The 13908-nt window shown below is 41.6% G+C and overlaps 1 protein-coding gene across 2 annotated transcripts; it reads left to right on the top strand.

Moving 5' to 3' along the window:
- The first annotated feature begins 4548 nt into the window (after positions 1 to 4548).
- BHLHE40 (basic helix-loop-helix family member e40) lies at positions 4549 to 9572 on the top strand. 2 transcript variants are annotated; one of them, XM_075832443.1, is made up of 5 exons: positions 4549 to 4852; positions 5895 to 5964; positions 6681 to 6788; positions 7636 to 7747; positions 8142 to 9572. In XM_075832443.1, exons 1-5 carry the CDS (start codon positions 4788 to 4790, stop codon positions 8879 to 8881), a joined length of 1095 nt encoding a protein of 364 aa, XP_075688558.1. In that variant the 5' UTR covers positions 4549 to 4787; the 3' UTR covers positions 8882 to 9572. The 2 variants fall into 2 exon arrangements, with proteins under 2 accessions (XP_075688558.1, XP_075688557.1); XM_075832442.1 differs by having other exon boundaries at positions 6678 to 6788.
- The last annotated feature ends 4336 nt before the right edge of the window (positions 9573 to 13908 follow it).

Here is a 13908-nt window from a genome sequence, read left to right as displayed (position 1 = left end):
CTAGCATCGTACATAAGTTCGGTCCGGTACTTGCGGCCGAAATACGTCCGTCAAATACGGACGCAATTAGTGTGTGTGCACATACCCTTACGCTTTTTACTGACCGCTAATACGCATCTGCAAAAAAAAAAACGGGGAGGCTTCTTGGTTCGTCCCCCTGGCATCGCTTCTACAATCACATTGCTATGAATCCACCTCCGTAGCTGTCAGCAATTTCTGAGGCGCCCATAAACTTCTATGCGGAGTCTGAGCTGCAATTGCGGACAAGAATAGGACGCGGTCTATAATTTGCGGATCGTATCTACAACACGGACACATAACCGTAAACCTATGGAAAGGTGTCCGTGGCCAATGGATCCGCAATTACGGATGGAAACGACGGTCGTGTGCATGGGGCCTAAGCAGCTGCTGGAGCATATGGGATCCTCTCCTGGCCAATGGCTGCGGCTAAGGGATCGGTCACGGTCCTTCAAGAAGAATTTATTATAATAAACTTTTTCACTTAAAAAAATTAAAAAATGTGGCGTTTCCCTTTAAGGATTTCTTGTACTCCAGCAGAACGTGCGCGGAGCAGCGGTGCCCGCTCTTATGTAGGGATGCTCCATGTGGCACAGACCAGCTGCCCGGCAATTACTTTGTGTAAACAGCTGGGGGAGAGGCCGGTTACTCGCTGGCTCGTCAGTCCCTCCCGCACGGCGGTGCATGTGCCTCCTGCTGAGCGCTCGCGTTATATAACCAGCGCTCTGCAGACACACAATCCGGCTTAATGCGCAGGTTTCATTGATGGAGCGGAGGATTAAACACGCTGGGCTGTGACCTGGCTCCAGGATAAAGAGCGGCTGCCCCTCCCCCACCCACCGCACCAGGTCATTACACTTCCCATAATTCTATAGGCTGCACCCCAGATTACAAGTCACCCCAACTTTATCAAAGAAATATTTTAATTGCTGGAATCTGATCATTTATGGTAATTCCGTCCATCGGCGCTGTAGCTGGGCTCTTTAACTAGTTCACTGCCCTCTCCTGTGCGTAGAAGCCGGTGACACGGCAAAGCAGCTTCTCGATGGCACGTGCCCTACTAGCCCCCCCCCCCCCCAGCTGCTCCCCTGATGTCTATGGCAGAGGAGTAACTTGTAGCTCTTGGGCCCCAATGCAAAAATCTTCAGAAGCCCCCCCCCCCAACCCCCCCTATCATGTGCCATTTATAATACTGGACTGGGGTCTTCTGTAACAGAGGGGCCTTTGGACCCCCTCAGACACCAGGTGCGGCTACTACCTCTGCACCCTTCATAGCTTCGCCCATGGTAGTAAAAGAGAAGGATTTTAAATTGATCCAAGGTTAGAACTAGTACAAAACTTCACTGGTAAAAATGACGGAGACGATTCATGCACAAAAAATAATAATTTCCATCTTTACGGATGCAGCGCAAATCCCCCAGTACCTGAAGCTCTGATAATCCAGCATGGGGGGGGGGGGGGTGAGGATTTACCCAATCGTCTGCGTCCTTTGAGGTAGATCCAAATCATCCAGGAACGCACACGGATTGATAAAACATTCGCAGGACTGAGGGGGGGGGGACATCCTGGAAATGAGACAATGCAGTCCCAACATAGACCGGTCCTTAACATACCAAAGAAGCTCTGGAGTATAATACAGGATGTAACTCAGGATCAGTACAGGATAAGTAATGTAATGTATGTACACAGTGACTCCACCAGTAGAATAGTGAGTGCAGCTCTGGAGTATAATACAGGATATAACTCAGGATCAGTACAGGATAAGTAATGTAATGTATGTACACAGTGACTCCACCAGCAGAATAGTGAGTGCAGCTCTGGAGTATAATACAGGCTATAACTCAGGATCAGTACAGGATAAGTAATGTAATGTATGTACATAGTGACTCCACCAGCAGAATAGTGAGTGCAGCTCTGGAGTATAATACAGGATATAACTCAGGATCAGTACAGGATAAGTAATGTAATGTAGGTACACAGTGACTCCACCAGCAGAATAGGGAGTGCAGCTCTGGAGTATAATACAGGATGTAACTCAGGATCAGTACAGGATAAGTAATGTAATGTATGTACACAGTGATTCCACCAGCAGAATAGTGAGTGCAGCTCTGGAGTATAATACAGGATGTAACTCAGGATCAGTACAGGATAAGTAATGTAATGTATGTACACAGTGACTCCACCAGCAGAATAGTGAGTGCAGCTCTGGAGTATAATACAGGATGTAACGCAGGATCAGTACAGGATGTAACTCAGGATCAGTACAGGATAAGTAATGTAATGTGTGTACACAGTGACTCCACCAGCAGAATAGTGAGTGCAGCTCTGGAGTATAATACAGGATATAACTCAGGATCAGTACAGGATAAGTAATGTAATGTATGTACATAGTGACTCCACCAGCAGAATAGTGAGTGCAGCTCTGGAGTATAATACAGGATATAACTCAGGATCAGTACAGGATAAGTAATGTAATGTAGGTACACAGTGACTCCACCAGCAGAATAGGGAGTGCAGCTCTGGAGTATAATACAGGATGTAACTCAGGATCAGTACAGGATAAGTAATGTAATGTATGTACACAGTGATTCCACCAGCAGAATAGTGAGTGCAGCTCTGGAGTATAATACAGGATGTAACTCAGGATCAGTACAGGATAAGTAATGTAATGTATGTACACAGTGACTCCACCAGCAGAATAGTGAGTGCAGCTCTGGAGTATAATACAGGATGTAACGCAGGATCAGTACAGGATGTAACTCAGGATCAGTACAGGATAAGTAATGTAATGTGTGTACACAGTGACTCCACCAGCAGAATAGTGAGTGCAGCTCTGGAGTATAATACAGGATATAACTCAGGATCAGTACAGGATAAGTAATGTATGTACACAGTGACCCCTCCAGCAGAATAGTGAGTGCAGCTCTGGAGTATAATACAGGATACAACTCAGGATCAGTACAGGATAAGTAACGTAATGTATGTACACAGTGACTCCACCAGCAGAATAGTGAGTGCAGCTCTGGAGTATAATACAGGATGTAACTCAGGATCAGTACAGGATAAGTAATGTAATGTATGTACACAGTGACCCCACCAGCAGAATAGTGAGTGCAGCTCTGGAGTATAATACAGGATACAACTCAGGATCAGTACAGGATAAGTAACGTAATGTATGTACACAGTGACTCCACCAGCAGAATAGTGAGTGCAGCTCTGGAGTATAATACAGGATGTAACTCAGGATCAGTACAGGATAAGTAATGTAATGTATGTACACAGTGACCCCACCAGCAGAATAGTGAGTGCAGCTCTGGAGTATAATACAGGATATAACTCAGGATCAGTACAGGATAAGTAATGTAATATATGTACACAGTGACTCCACCAGCAGAATAGAAAATTGGAAGCAGAAGACTGAGCAGTGAGAACCAATTGAGAACTTTCTTTGGTTAACAATAAATAAATTGGATAAGTAAATTTTGTGGAACATCCAATAATCCACAATATCTGATGATCCAGCAACCATCAAGTCCCATTAATGCCGAATTAAAGGAATTTTGATATATACACACAAACACACACACCACCATTTCAGAAATGATCACTGAACCTAAATGATCTGTGACCCTTTATAATTGCATTGCAGGAGTGATGATCCCGGGACCCACAATCTTCACAGTAAGAGCAGTCATCACACTGTCAGATGTCACATCATTCCCTGACTTGTTTGTGTTGGATTATTAGATTATCTTGTGTCTCGGTTCTTTCTGCCCCGGTTTCCCCTCTTGTGTTTACTGCTTGTTATTTTTTTCTCTCTCTCCCATGCTCCAAAAATGTGACTGTGTCCTCCCTGTGACTCCGGATCATGATATACCCGTGACTGAGTCCTTGGGCTGAGCCTGTAACTCCTTGTGTTCTGGACTGTGTGGAGCTGCACATGTCTCCACCTGAGGTTTACAGCAGTCATTTATATTATCATTTATAATTTATTTTGAATTTGCTATTTTAATTTATTTAGAATTTAGTATTGTTATTATTTATTTAGAATGTACTATTATTATTATTTATTTAGAATTTACTATTATTATTATTTATTTGGCATTTACTATTATTATTATTATTATTAATTATTTTTCTTTATTATTTTGTATTGTATAGTTTATTTTTTATGCAATTTTTTTTTAACTACTTCTCAGTCACCTATCCCCCAAGTAATAGAGGAATGGTGTGATGGGTAATAAAGCATCAACAGTGGGCACAGCTGGTACTTTGCATACACACACACACTGTGCCCAGGGCAGCACCACTGTATTTACAGTAACATGATGTCCTTTTGCACTCCTGTGGCAGTCAGTGTGCGCTCCTGCTCACTATTCCTGCAGCTCCACACCCCTATGTGTGTGTGCTGTCTGCCCCCTCCCTGCCTGGAACAGATGCAGCATTGAGCAGCACGTGAGCTCCATATGACAGCAGCAGCAGCTGGTTCACTTGGCACTGGGCGTGCTGCTGTCACAAGGAGGGACACACCACCACTACCCCCCACCAATGAGCACACAACATCCCCTCCCATCCATTTAACCAGAAGCTGGAGCTCATAACAGCAGCATATCCATGCAGAGGAGCAGACACTGCTCACACACTGAGACTCTCACAACCTCCACCTGGACCCCTTACCTGTGCCCATAGGAATACTACAGGAGACACAGTCTCTACTGTATGGACTATCTGTTCTGCTCTACACTTTTGTGCATCTAACTTCAGTTGGCATGGAGAGAATCCCCAGTGCCCAGCCTCCGCCTGCTTGTCTGGAAAGATCTGCCTCCTTGTCTGGGTAAGTTCTCTTCTGTGTCTGGAATTTGTCTATGGAGACCTATAGGATGTGATCTGGAATTGTATCAAGAAATACGTCTAATATGTAACTGCCTGGACAAGAACGAAGAGTTACCTACAGTAAGAGGCAATAAGTTCTGCTCTCACTGTGTGTGGTCTGCTCCATTGAGTCTATTCCAATGATACAACCTGAAGCAGGAACATGGGATCTTCTAGGGATACATTGCAGTCATTTAGGTGACAAGTATAGGCTTTTCCAGTGATACATTGTTGCAATTTAAACAGAGTTTAGGAACGTCCAGTGATACAACGTCGAAATCTAGATGAAGAATATTAACTTTATACATTGTAGCAATTTTCATGAGGAATATAGGATAATCCAATGATACATTGTTGCAATCTAGAGCAGGATTATAGGATATTTCAGTGATACATATGAGCAATCTATATGGGTTATATAGGATCTTCCAATAACACATGATAGCATTTATAGCAGGACTATAGGATCTTTCAGTAATATGTTATTGGTTGTATATCTATCTATCTATCTATCTATCTATCTATCTATCTATCTATCTATCTATCTATCTATCTATCTATCTATCTCATATCTATCTATCTATCTATCTATCTATCTATCTATCTATCTATCTATCTATCTATCTATCTCATATCTATCTATCTATCTCATATCTATCTATCTATCTATCTATCTATCTCATATCTATCTATCTATCTATCTATCTATCTCATATCTATCTATCTCATATCTATCTATCTATCTATCTATCTATCTATCTATCTATCTAGGCTATATAATATCGAATAACACATAGTAGCAATTTATAGCAGGACTGTGTTTTTTTTCAGTCATATATGGTAGCAGTCTATATGGGTTCTATAGGATTTTGCAATGATATATGATATCAACCTTTACCTGGACTATATCAGTATAATCTCATTATAATCCAGCATAAAATAATTCCTATTTATATTATTGTTGCTTTACATTGTCCTGACTTGCGGCCATTTCTGTCTTGTAGGATGGATTTTTCCCACATGTATCCAGTCTTCAAAACCAGGAAAGGTCTGAAGCGATGTGAGGATGGAAAGGTGAGAACTTTTTAAAAACTTTTACAACTTTTTTGCTCTTCATGGGACTATAGTGATGGTTTAAAGCCTGTGATTTGTGTTCAACACGTTTCATTTACATTGCACTCTAGTTACACATATACATATACACTGTGTGTGTATATATAGGTGATTAAATATATGGGGGTGCCGTGTGTATGGGTGCAATCACATGTTAAAGAAATGTATGTGACGGAAAATAAATTCCTAACATCTGAATGGGGTTGTTTGTTCAGCATGTGCATGATTTTTTTTTGCAAACCCCATTCAGATAAATGGGACAGTCGTGGAAATCACTGCAACAAATCTGCCACGTGTGAACTCACGCTATCTGTGTGTGTGTCTGTGTTTTATGTATGTGTGTGTGTGTGTGTGTGTATATATATATTTTATGTGTGTGTATAATTTCTAGCATTGGACAATGTGAGGGATACATGGAGTTAGGGCTTTGTCTATTAGCCCGGTATGGTTTCATGGCTGGTTTGCTTGTGTATAATGTGTCTGTACTCTGTGTACTAGTTGTTTGCGCTGTGCGGCCAGGCTGCACGTTTGTCTGCATGTTCTTGTGAGATGTGCATGATTAGAATCTCACGTGTATCGTCACATGTAATGTTTGCTGATGTGCAATGCCCCAGTGTGAGCATTAGGGGGCACTCTGTAACCCATTGTTGTGACCAGGAATTGTCTTTCCTTAGCAGGAAACTTACAAGCTCCCTCACCGACTTATTGAGAAGAAAAGACGTGACCGGATTAATGAATGTATTTCCCAACTCAAAGACCTCCTGCCGGAGCACCTCAAGCTTACGGTGAGTGACTGCGGCAAAGACCGTAGAGTGCGGACTCAACAACAAGTCAAGAATTTACAGAATAAAATGGGTTATCCTTACGGCCATATCACATGCATTCATGGTCGGTGCATGTGACAGCCACGGGATGTGTATCGCAGCCATGTGACCACCACGCTCAGCGCTCTTGTAATTCTGAAACTGATTACCGGCCGCCGTGTGACAAGTAGCTCGCTTCTTATATAATCATTGCATTATCCATAAGGGCTGACCTCACTTCAACTATTTATGAGGTGACGACTGGCGGAGCGTAATATAAAATGAATAATGACACAACTTTATATCCTGGGCTCAAGAGCTTGCAATCTAAAAGGAAGAACTCTTGAATGGCTGTTCTATAATTCTTCTGATTAAGCGGCAGTCATCCTCTATATCCAGCGTTGGATAATTCAGACCTTTTATGGTTCCGGCTATGAGTCTCCAGAGACATGGGTGACAATCAATATGGCATTGCAGCAGCCATTACAGGAGTTGTCACCCAGCTTTCCCAGGCTCCTGAACGACAAGTTTGCTTAAATTCCGGCACACCCATATTGCTGCTCATCTATACACATTTTCCGCTCAGGAGGCTGGGAAAGCTGGGTGAAGACCATTGTGAGAGCTGTCAGCCAGCTGGAGGATGACTCAGTATTTACTAGGGGGGTTCTATTTTAGGGGGGGGGGATGCTCTTTAACGACAGCCCTATAGTTTATGGTCTGACGTGGGTCATCGGGGTCTTGTATTTGCCACATTTTTGAGGTCTGACTTTATTACATGTCGTTTTCGTTGTGATGTGTTGGTGGTTGATGGAATCTCTTCTTTCTACAGACGCTCGGACATCTTGAGAAAGCCGTGGTGCTGGAACTGACCCTTAAACATGTGCAGTCCTTATCAAACCTGATCGAGCAGCAACAGCAGCAGATCCTAACACTTCAGAAGGGTCAGTATCTGTCCCCCTCCACCCCCTATATGATACACCATAGACCGCTCCTTCTGGCCCTTCTCGACGTGGCTACCGTGTGTCGGAGCCATATTCTCTAACGGGGCTGATAAAACCTTCATGCCATTCACAAACTGTGCCACCTCATCACCCGCCCGGTCATGTGAATGGCCAATGGTCAGATCCTCGACTGTCACATACAAACCTTGGATTGACATGTGGTAACGGGATTATGGGGAAGAGAAAGCCAATCATGGAACTGTACTTCATGATTTATTTATTTTTGTCCAAATGGGGTGCTAGTTAGTTCTAGAGATTGAGATATCAAAGAAAAACTTACAGTAGGGTCTCAGGATCATTTTGCCTTATCTTATGCCAATGTAATTTTTTCCAGGTGGTTCATCCATGGGCAGTAAAGCCTCAGGAGAGGAGATGTTCCGATCAGGGTTCCAGCTCTGTGCAGAAGAAGCTCTGAGATTCCTACAAGGAGGAGAGAAGCGTGAACTTGTAGCTCATCTCCATCGTGTGGCCTCTGATCTCAGCCACAGTCCCTCCAGAGTTACCAAAGTGGATGAAAAACCCAGTCCTAAAGCTCAGGCCACCAACTGCGTCCCTGTGATTCGTCGCGCTGCCCCCCTTCAATCCGGAGAGCAGAGTGGCACCGACACGGACACTGACAGCGGGTACGGAGGAGAAGTGGATAAGATAGATTCCAATCAGGAACAAGGGGGTGTCATTAAAGAAGACCACTCTGGATCCCCGACCCTAAGCAGGGTCATCAAGCAGGAACATGAGCAAAGCCCAAGAAAACGGCCAAGGCTGGAGACTGCTGATGGTGACCCCAGATTCGACAGCAACGACCTTCCTTCAGTGGGGTCTTACCCTGCTCATCCACCGTTTTGTTTCCCCTTTTATTTGATACCCCCTACACCCTCTGCCTATCTGCCCATGCTGGAAAAATGTTGGTACCCTGGATCTATGCCTATGTTATATCCCAGCTTATCTCAGTCTGGACTGCTGAGCCAAGAAAGCGTCCCACAAATTCACTCCCCAGCAATGCCAACCATGGACTCCTCTGCCTTACTACAAGCACTTAAACAGGTACCCACAGTGGGTGCAGATCCCAAGGACTGAGGAGAAAAAGAACTGTGTTTGTACTACTATAGCAAACAACTATTCTGGGGTCCCCCCAGTATGTGACTCTGCAAGAGAAACTGGGACCCACCAGTATGAGACTCTGCAAGGTGGTGACCACCTCTGGGTGTAGGGGACCCTTGGAGTGAACGTGGCAGTTCATGAAAGGTCCTGCTTGTCCACCAGGAGGATCAGAGAGTCCTGTGACCAACGCTGTGGACTTACAAGATGCGTGGACGTAGCTTAGCCCATCAAATATGGCAGAACTAGAAGGCAAAGAGCGGGCATGACGCCAACCCTTGTTGGTCTTCATCTCCATTGATCCTCAGCCTGGTAAGAGGCCGTCTGGGCTTGGCGTTCTGTAGCAGCTGAGGCGTCAAGATGAATGACCGGCCTACTCCTCTCCCAGTTAAAGCAAGACCTTGAAAATGGAAAGGAAACCTTCCTTGCAGCGCTGACTTGGAAGGGCCTTGATAAACCTGCCAGCCTTCACAACCTGCCCGCGCTTCACTTGCCCTCCAGGATGGGGTTTGAGGCTCCAGTAAACTGCACTTTATATTAGTACATTAATTTGTTGCCTCTCCTTCTTGATTCTTGCCCAGTTCTCGGGCTAAAGGGGAGAATGTCAAGAAAAATGTAAAAAGTAAGAAATAAATATTTTTGAGAAAAATAAAAACTTTATTTGGTGAAATATTGTGGCCTTTAATACTTTATTTTTAAAAAAAATTTTTTTTTTTTTTTTTACAAGAATAGTCTGAAAGACTTGGCGTCTAGCGGCGGACTCTGTCTAACCGTCCACCCCCTCCCTTGCTCACCCGGGGTCAGTGTGACACGTAGGCAAGGTGTGTGACTCACTCCTCCAGGTGCATATAACAATAGGTTCTTTCTCAGGAACCCAGCAGGGGAGGGGTTAAGTGCAGGAGCGGGGGCTGCCAGTTTATGGCACTTTGATGTCAGGCAGACAGCTCAGTTCCCCTTCACTTGTTTTGACAGTGTCACCTCCCTGTCACCCTGTGCATGTTGACACAGTCAGGCTTCCGAATGTTGCTTTCATGTGCAGCCTGAGGCTAAATGTATCCCCAGCTTCCTGGAATGAGACGTGACTGGCAAGAATTCAACAGCAGCTTGCTGACACTGTGCACTCTAATCCACCTCCCTCACTGTGCACCTTGCTCCTTTCACTTCACACCCCCGAGTGTGCACTTTCCCTAAAAGTCCTGTTACTATTAAATAACCTGTTGTGCCACAGCCAATGTACAAATCTGGATTCCGGTGGATCCAGTAGATAAGCAGGAGCCTTGAAACTCATGGTCTGCAGCATTTAGGGGGTTAATTGGGGGTCACATGACATTTGGGTTCACACAGGCACTTTGAGTTCAGTTAAACAAAGTCTCTAAAATATGTGTGTGTGATTTGCAGGGGGGTTTGCACATTTTGGTGTTTGCTAGTACACAAGTGATTACGCCAAAAAGTTTTGGATTTGGGTTGAGACAACCAAAGCAAAAGCAGAATGAAGATTCCAGCAGTGTAAGGGTATGTTCACACGCCCTATTTTTAGACGTAATGGAGTCGTTTTACGCCTCGAATTACGTCTGAAAAAACGGCTCCAATACGTCGGCAAACATCTGCCCATTACTTTCAATGGGCTTTACGATATTCTGTGCCGACGACCTGTAATTGAACGCGTCGCTGTCAAAAGACGGCTCGTAAAATTACAGCCTCGTCACAATGTTTTTCATTGGAGTCTATGAAAAATGGCTCCAATTACGTCCCAAGAAGTGTCCTGCACTTCTGTGTCGAGGCTGTAATTTTATGAGCCGTCTTTTGACAGCGACGCGTTCAATTACAGGTCGTCGGCACAGAATATCGTAAAGCCCATTGAAAGTAATGGGCAGATGTTTGCCGACGTATTGGAGCCGTTTTTTCAGATGTAATTCGAGGCGTAAAAAGCCTCCATTACGTCCGAAAATAGGTCGTGTGAACCCAGCCTTACAAAAACTCCACCGCCTGCATGAATGAGAAGTCAACAATCCCCAGTATTCAAAGTGCAACATCTGTCCGCAGCAAAAATAAAATGTGCATTTATGTACCTAGTGCAAAATAATTAATAGGAAAAAATTCTGATTACTGCAAAGTTTGTGAAAAGTTCACACAAAGTTGTTAAAAAGAATAGTGTCCACATAGGAATATCTAAAGATTCTAATATTTCTAAAGGCATAACTGTAGCCACAAAACAATATTATACTCTAGTCCATAGGAGGCAGTATTATAGTAGTTATATTCTTGTATATAGGAGCAGTATTATAGTAGTTTTATTCTTGTATATAGGAGGCAGTATTATAGTAGTTATATTCTTGTATATAGGAGCAGTATTATAGTAGTTATATTCTTGTATATAGGAGCAGTATTATAGTAGTTATATTCTTGTATATAGGAGGCAGTATTATAGTAGTTATATTCTTGTATATAGGAGCAGTATTATAGTAGTTATATTCTTGTATATAGGGGGCAGTATTATAGTAGTTATATTCTTGTATATAGGGGGCAGTATTATAGTAGTTATATTCTTGTATATAGTGGCAGTATTATAGTAGTTATGTTCTTGTATATAGGAGCAATATTCTTGTATATAGGGGCAGTATTATAGTAGTTATATTCTTGTATATAGGAGCAGTATTATAGTAGTTATATTCTTGTATATAGGGGGCAGTATTATAGTAGTTATATTCTTGTATATAGGAGGCAGTATTATAGTAGTTATATTCTTGTATATAGGAGCAGTATTATAGTAGTTATATTCTTGTATATAGAGGCAGTATTATAGTAGTTATATTCTTGTATATAGGGGCAGTATTATAGTAGTTATATTCTTGTATATAGGGGCAGTATTATAGTAGTTATATTCTTGTATATAGGGGCAGTATTATAGTAGTTATATTCTGGTATATAGGGGCAGTATTATAGTAGTTATATTCTTGTATATAGGAGCAGTATTATAGTAGTTATATTCTTGTATATAGGGGGCAGTATTATAGTAGTTATATTCTTGTATATAGGGGGCAGTATTATAGTAGTTATATTCTTGTATATAGGGGGCAGTATTATAGTAGTTATATTCTTGTATATAGGGGGCAGTATTATAGTAGTTATATTCTTGTATATAGGGGCAGTATTATAGTAGTTATATTCTTGTATATAGGGGTCAGTATTATAGTAGTTATATTCTTGTATATAGTAGGCAGTATTATAGTAGTTATATTCTTGTATATAAGAGCAGTATTATAGTAGTTATATTCTTGTATATAGGTGGCAGTATTATAGTAGTTATATTCTTGTATATAGGGGGCAGTATTATAGTAGTTATATTCTTGTATATAGGGGGCAGTATTATAGTAGTTATATTCTTGTATATAGGGGGCAGTATTATAGTAGTTATATTCTTGTATATAGGAGCAGTATTATAGTAGTTATATTCTTGTATATAGGGGGGCAGTATTATAGTAGTTATATTCTTGTATATAGGGGGCAGTATTATAGTAGTTATATTCTTGTATATAGGGGGCAGTATTATAGTAGTTATATTCTTGTATATAGGAGGCAGTATTATAGTAGTTATATTCTTGTATATAGGGGGGCAGTATTATAGTAGTTATATTCTTGTATATAGGTGGCAGTATTATAGTAGTTATATTCTTGTATATAAGAGCAGTATTATAGTAGTTATATTCTTGTATATAGGTGGCAGTATTATAGTAGTTATATTCTTGTATATAGGTGGCAGTATTATAGTAGTTATATTCTTGTATATAGGGGGCAGTATTATAGTAGTTATATTCTTGTATATAGGTGGCAGTATTATAGTAGTTATATTCTTGTATATAGGGGGCAGTATTATAGTAGTTATATTCTTGTATATAGGAGCAGTATTATAGTAGTTATATTCTTGTATATAGGAGCAGTATTATAGTAGTTATATTCTTGTATATAGGGGGCAGTATTATAGTAGTTATATTCTTGTATATAGGAGCAGTATTATAGTAGTTATATTTTTGTATATAGGAGGCAGTATTATAGTAGTTATATTCTTGTATATAGGAGCAGTATTATAGTAGTTATATTCTTGTATATAGGGGCAGTATTATAGTAGTTATATTCTTGTATATAGGAGGCAGTATTATAGTAGTTATAGTCTTGTATATAGGGGGCAGTATTATAGTAGTTATGTTCTTGTATATAGGGGCAGTATTATAGTAGTTATATTCTTGTATATAGGGGGCAGTATTATAGTAGTTATATTCTTGTATATAGGGGCAGTATTATAGTAGTTATATTCTTGTATATAGGGGGCAGTATTATAGTAGTTATATTCTTGTATATAGGGGGCAGTATTATAGTAGTTATATTCTTGTATATAGGGGGCAGTATTATAGTAGTTATATTCTTGTATATAGGGGGCAGTATTATAGTAGTTATATTCTTGTATATAGGGGGCAGTATTATAGTAGTTATATTCTTGTATATAGGGGGCAGTATTATAGTAGTTATATTCTTGTATATAGGGGGCAGTAATATGGTCGTTATATTCTTGTATATAGGGGGCAGTATTATAGTAGTTATATTCTTGTATATAGGGGGCAGTATTATAGTAGTTATATTCTTGTATATAGGGGGCAGTAATATGGTCGTTATATTCTTGTATATAGGGGGCAGTATTAGGGCATGACCACACATGGCGGAATTCCTCCGCAACTGTCCGCATCAATGCCGCACAGAATCTGCGTTGCAGATTCTGCAGCGGATCTGCACAAAATGTGCAGAAAATTGATGCGGACTGGCCGCTGCGGACTGCAGGAAAAGTGCTTCTCTTCTCCCTATTCAGTGCAGGATAGAGAGAAGGGACAGCACTTTCCCTAGTGAAAGTAAAAGAAATTCATACTTACCGCCCGTTGTCTTGGTGACGCGTCCCTCTTTCGGCATCCGGCCCGACCTCCCTGGATGACGCTCCAGTCCATGTGACCGCTGCAGCC

Source organism: Rhinoderma darwinii, chromosome 7 (assembly GCF_050947455.1).
Source record: "Rhinoderma darwinii isolate aRhiDar2 chromosome 7, aRhiDar2.hap1, whole genome shotgun sequence".
NCBI lineage: Eukaryota > Metazoa > Chordata > Amphibia > Anura > Rhinodermatidae > Rhinoderma > Rhinoderma darwinii.
Note: the sequence above shows the minus strand (reverse complement) of the source record. Positions and strands in the feature narration are given on the sequence as shown.